The sequence below is a fragment of the Anopheles cruzii genome, unplaced genomic scaffold, assembly GCF_943734635.1.
Source record: "Anopheles cruzii unplaced genomic scaffold, idAnoCruzAS_RS32_06 scaffold00721_ctg1, whole genome shotgun sequence".
NCBI classification, from domain to species: domain Eukaryota; kingdom Metazoa; phylum Arthropoda; class Insecta; order Diptera; family Culicidae; genus Anopheles; species Anopheles cruzii.
In genome coordinates, this window is record NW_026454308.1 from 2314 (window position 1) to 7555 (window position 5242).

Here is a 5242-nt window from a genome sequence, read left to right on the forward strand (position 1 = left end):
AGGAGGTTTTGTATGAAAAACTAAAGGAGAGGTTTTGTTGAAAACCTGGCAACAATTACACCAACTGTCAAATGTCAAAAAAAAAACAATGTCAATGAAATGTCAAAACGAACGCGAAGTTTACCTGAAAATGCGAAATATTTGTGTGAGATGCTCGTTTTGATACAATTTTGTACCTGTGTTGTGGCCGGAAAAACGAAGCACGTAATATTTTGACATTGAGCAAGTGTTACATTTCGCCGTTGTGCGCCCTTTTATTGGGGCAGCAAAGTACTCTGGCACCGGAACGCAGCTGTGGAGCGAGATGAGTGAAGTCCGAACGCCACCAAAGACCGTTAACCACCGCCGATCGTTGGGCAAGGGTTGTTCGTACGATTCGTCCTCGGACGAGGATGGCTGTTTATCGCCGTTCAACGCGTCCCAGGACGGTGAGGCACCTTTCACGGGAGCCTCAGGCCTGCTCGATGAGATGCCACCGTTTACTGCCGAATCTCTGTCACCATCGGCCCGATCGTTGTCGCCTATCGAACGAGAATCCTTCGAATCGAGCAGCCCAACATCGGGACATGAGCAGTACAGCGGGTGCAGTACGCCGGTGGGGAAGGACACGGAGTCGGGCCGTCAACCGCCGGAAGCTGGAGGCTGGGTTACGCTGGACGAATTACATGCCCGCATCGGATTGACGCCACCCGATTTGCACGCCTCCCGGACGCGCCTCAATTTAGAAACCATCTTTGAGGGCGTGTTTCTGGAGACTCCACCAAAGAAAGAGTTTCAATCCGTGGGGAACCTGCTACGCCGGTCGATCAAAAACAGGGCAATACAGTTCGAAAAGGTAGACCAGAAGGAATCCACGGCAAACTAGCGGCCATGTGTTCCTAGCTGTTAGATAGCTAGACGATGAATGAACGTCGGAAGGGTTGCCAAAAGAGAGACCAAGAGGAAAGCCGAAGCTGGGCTTCTTTTTATTCCTAATCTAAGCGTGTAAAAAGAAATCGAAAAATCGCACGATGGGTAGTTTTATTGCAATCTATATTAGCCATAAGTTCAACGGATATCGACATTCGTGCCTTGAATGAATGCGATTGCGCACTCAGCTGTTCCATAAATATTACGTCCACTTTCGGAATTAGGAATTCGTCGGCACCTCGCTCGGTGACCGTTTGTAGGTAGTTGAAATGTTGCAATTTTATTGAACCAGCAGCTGGTTTCTTACCACGCGCAACGTCGACGTACGTGTTGTAAGCGATAATAAATCAGATATCAAAGTGCGCCTTGATTTGTGAAAAATTTTCCGCGATGGTTGGTTTTGTGCGAAAGTCTCAGCAAACTGTGGACGGAGTGCAATGCAGTTATGAGTCGACCGAAATTAACAGGTAGTATATTTGGCTTTTTTAAACGGTTTTTTGTATCAAAACGAGCATCTCACACAAATATTTCGCATTTTCAGGTAAACTTCGCGTTCGTTTTGACATTTCATTGACATTGTTTTTTTTTTGACATTTGACAGTTGGTGTAATTGTTGCCAGGTTTTCAACAAAACCTCTCCTTTAGTTTTTCATACAAAACCTCCTTTAGTTTTCGAATAAAACCTCGCCTTTAGTTTTTCATATAAAACCTCTTCTTTACTAGTTTTCTGACCTGGTGGATTCTTGATTTTTGTGGGAAAATTCTTGCTTGTAATCATCTTGTTCCACAGTCGTGCTGTCACCGTTTGACGTTCACTTTTTTTTGGGTCCAACCCAAGCAGAAGCAAAAGCAGAAGCAGGCTGCGCATTCTGATTCCAACGTTTCGTTGCGTTGAAAACATGAAAGCATAACCATCGTTGTTCGCAGCACACACGAAAGCGGTTGAATATTATCCTTTCACACCTGCTAATCAACCATTGGCCGCGGAGTCCAGTCTTCATAGGATCGTGCAAGATATTTTGTTTTGTAGAATCAGACAAGTAAGTAATTGCCAGGTGGTCGTTCCTGTTCTTTCGTGTTCGCCCGAAAGTGGCCGTCAAAGTATCACGGAGCGTGGCGCTTCGTACTGGGGCAGGTGTGCTCGATGTTAATAAAATCATCAAGCACCACTAGTACCTGCCGTACGAACGTATGGCCACCAAGGACCGAGGTGTGCTGCCCCGTGCAGTTACGGTCACTTCCGGGTACGGGCACGAAAAAAAACGCTCCTCCTTGATATTGATTTTTGGTCTGATCGATTCGAATTGCTGACAATAACGTAATGTTTTCTTCTGTCTCCTTCCAGCAATGTTCCGTTAGTTCCCAGGAGCTCCCAGGTTGCATTTGGTTGCCTTAAACACACTTTGTAGAAAACTATCCCGTCCCTAGTCCCGGGGAAACAGAACTGCTTAGAAAAGACTGAATTAGGACTGAGCGTTTACTAAGTTTTTGGGGTGGTGACTGATGTAAGGGCAGGTCTCAAGAGGACTACGATAGCAGCACTCTACTACTACTTCCCCGGTGCCCCCGAAGGGTCATCTTCAGTGTTTCATCTCGCTATCGCAAGGCTTCAAAATAGACAGACTACAAATGCCCAGAGGTAAACGTCGTGTTGCCATAGACATGCGGCCCAACGAGGAAGACCAACAGTCCACCAAACGGCAACGAAATAGTTATCAAAGGTAATTGGTCAATCGTGATCCGGTGTCCCCGCGCCGTCCCCGTGCCTCAAATGCAGCGGCGAGCAGTTGATAACTCGAATGAACAGGAAATGTGCTCTTCCCACGAACACTTTCCCAGAAATGTCTTCCACGAACAGGCCCATCGTCACCATCGGCCATACGGTGTCATACGTTGGCTTTTGTGCCAGAAGTGAACAACAAGATTATTTTTAGCCCATGCCCCATGGCAGACAGGGGTTATCCTCTCATTTTCACTTTCCATTTGTCACCGAGACACCGACAGTGCAGCAACAAACCCCATCGAAGACTACTCTGATCCCAGGATCAGAAGTTTTGGGGGCAATTTTCTTGTCTTATTCAGCCGCCCGCCGATAAAATAACTCTCGACCCTCAGTGCGCAAGTGTTGTTCATGATCTCAGTGAGCTAATGATCTTTGGGGGCCTGAAAGTGTTCGAAAGAAAGCTCGTGTGTGCGCTGCTGCTGCGTGTGTATGTGGAAACGGAAGCTTTGTGCAAGGCCAACTGTGTGTGATCAACTCAGCTGCGATGGGTGACGGAATGTAGAGTGGAGAAGCTGATAGCAATCCGGAATACGAACCACCTCGGAACAGCATCTAATTGACGGCCACCTATTTTTGCCCTTTTTCTCCTTTTCACACTATCGGTGGCGCGTAGCTCACGACGGTACAGCAAATCGGACGATGCATTTACCCAAAAACGGTGTCTCACCTGGTTCCGGGAGTACACGACACCGGATGATCCCGACACTTTAGGTGAGTGTGGTTCAGGCGAGGTTCGGTGTTGTTCCGGATGTTAAGTAACGGATGTCTTGCGGAGACTACAAAAGCGCCGTACCTTGCACAATGAATCTAATTATAAGCGTAATGAAGAGATAACAACGTTTCGCCTTTGTGTCTTTTGTGACAGGTCCGGAAGGGATGGAAAAATTCTGTGAAGACATCGGTGTGGAACCGGAAAACGTGGCCATGCTGGTGCTGGCGTACAAGATGGGCGCCAAACAGATGGGATTCTTCACCCAGAGCGAGTGGGTCAAGGGGTTGACCGATCTACAGTGCGACACGGCGTCCAAAGTGCAATGCAAGCTGGACTTTCTCCGAGGTCTTCTGAACGATCCAAATAACTTCAAAATCATCTACAGATACGCGTACGACTTTGCGAGGGTAAGGTCCGAGGCTGAAAAAAGCCACTCCCATTCGTGTTAATCGTGGAACCTCTTTTTTCACCGCAGGATAAAGACCAACGTAGTATGGACATCGAAACGGCTCGGGCGATGCTGCAGCTGCTGCTCGGCAAGCACTGGCCACTCTATCCACAGTTCGCTCAATTCCTAGAGCAGTCCAAGTACAAAGTGATCAACAAGGATCAGTGGTGTAATATTCTAGAGTTTTCCCGCACTATCTCCAACGACTTGACAAACTACGACGTCGATGGAGCTTGTAAGTAGTCCGCCAAACACCGGAACCAGACGCATCTGGGAACGGATCGCTAAAGTCAGCCTCTTCCATGTTTTAGGGCCCGTCATGCTCGATGAGTTCGTAGAATGGCTAAGACAATTGCGAGCACAGCCCACGATTAGCTGAGACTTGCTGCTACACTAAACGCGTGCGGACAGGGAGCAGCCACCGTTAAGCAGAACACAAAACACGAAGAAAATCAAACAGAACAAGACACAGCAAACCAAATCCCATCCCCTCCAGCAGTGACAGCATCAGCTCCAAAATCCGCGTAGACCGAGAGACAACCCGGGGACGACGTAAAGGCCCGTGGGGGAATGTAAGCGTTGTAAATTATGTGTATGTATGTGCAGCTTTGTTTTGCGCCTTGCCATCATCGATCGCGATCGCAAGCGTGTTTGATCGGATAGCGTCTAGACCGTTTTGTGATTGTAACAGACTATGTCGACATAGTTCTTTCGAGGTTCACCCTTCTTTCAGAAGCCAATCCACGCAATTCCGCACATTGAATTGATTGTTTGCGATTTCTTTTTCTTCTAAATTGTATGCCCCAACGTTTCGTGATAATAATTTACTTGTTCGACATAGTTCGTTTGAGGTTCACCCTTCTTTCTGAAGCCAATCCACGCAATTCCGCACATTGAATTGATTGTTTGCGATTTCTTTCTCTTCCAAATTGTATTCCCCAACTGGTTGCGACCAACAGAAAGATTAAACAAAACGGAAACCAAAACCATCAGTGTTCTACTTCAAGCGATGCACAAGAAAGGGGCCAGCCAGCAGGAAGGCTCGGGTTAGCAGCGGGTACTCATTGCGTGCGAATGCGTGACATATTTAAATGCGACCGCGAGAGCTGAGTGAGACAGACGAATGAGAACAATAAGTGAAATTGTTAATGATAGACGAGAACAGAGACTATGGACATGGTCCGGGAGCCCCCGTCCCACCATGAGAGGAGTGTGGCGGCCACGCCTGGAGCTTCCTCGAACCTGTGTAAACTATTTATGATATTTGTCGTGCCGGACCCGGCCTCTGCTCGAAGGGTCTTGCAAGCAGTCTATTCTAATCAACAGTTCTCACAGACACAGCCTCTCCCGGAGGGCAAGGTTCTCCGGTGGGCCCGGCGTGTATAGTGTG

At 47.8% G+C, this 5242-nt stretch overlaps 2 protein-coding genes across 5 annotated transcripts; both read left to right on the forward strand.

The window, feature by feature from the left end:
* Positions 1-155: 155 nt before the first annotated feature.
* Positions 156-1138, forward strand: LOC128276195 (uncharacterized). The gene has a single exon (XM_053014664.1). The coding sequence runs from the start codon at positions 305-307 to the stop codon at positions 863-865; it is 561 nt and encodes a 186-aa protein (XP_052870624.1). The 5' UTR covers positions 156-304; the 3' UTR covers positions 866-1138.
* Positions 1139-1860: 722 nt separating this feature from the next.
* LOC128276192 (DCN1-like protein 4) lies at positions 1861-5220 on the forward strand. Of its 4 annotated transcripts, none has more exons than XR_008269357.1 (7): positions 1861-1949; positions 2255-2630; positions 3306-3403; positions 3558-3811; positions 3880-4087; positions 4164-4444; positions 4812-5220. XR_008269357.1 is itself a non-coding variant. In XM_053014658.1 (6 exons), the coding sequence occupies exons 2-6, from the start codon at positions 2539-2541 to the stop codon at positions 4229-4231; spliced, it is 720 nt and encodes a 239-aa protein (XP_052870618.1). In that variant the 5' UTR covers positions 1861-1949; positions 2255-2538; the 3' UTR covers positions 4232-5220. The 4 variants fall into 4 exon arrangements, 2 of the variants coding, with proteins under 2 accessions (XP_052870618.1, XP_052870619.1); XR_008269356.1 differs by having other exon boundaries at positions 4164-4424; XM_053014658.1 differs by having other exon boundaries at positions 4164-5220.
* Positions 5221-5242: the final 22 nt, after the last annotated feature.

What these genes read in the sequence shown, in the direction of transcription:
- LOC128276195 (XM_053014664.1), top strand. Translation starts at nt 305, where the DNA reads ATGAGTGAAGTCCGAACGCCACCAAAGACCGTTAACCACCGCCGATCG.
- LOC128276192 (XM_053014658.1), top strand. Translation starts at nt 2,539, where the DNA reads ATGCCCAGAGGTAAACGTCGTGTTGCCATAGACATGCGGCCCAACGAG. An exon ending in CAACGAAATAGTTATCAAAG is followed by an intron (nt 2,631 to 3,305) that starts GTAATTGGTCAA and finishes GGTGGCGCGTAG; the next exon opens with CTCACGACGGTACAGCAAAT. An exon ending in CTACGACGTCGATGGAGCTT is followed by an intron (nt 4,088 to 4,163) that starts GTAAGTAGTCCG and finishes TCCATGTTTTAG; the next exon opens with GGCCCGTCATGCTCGATGAG.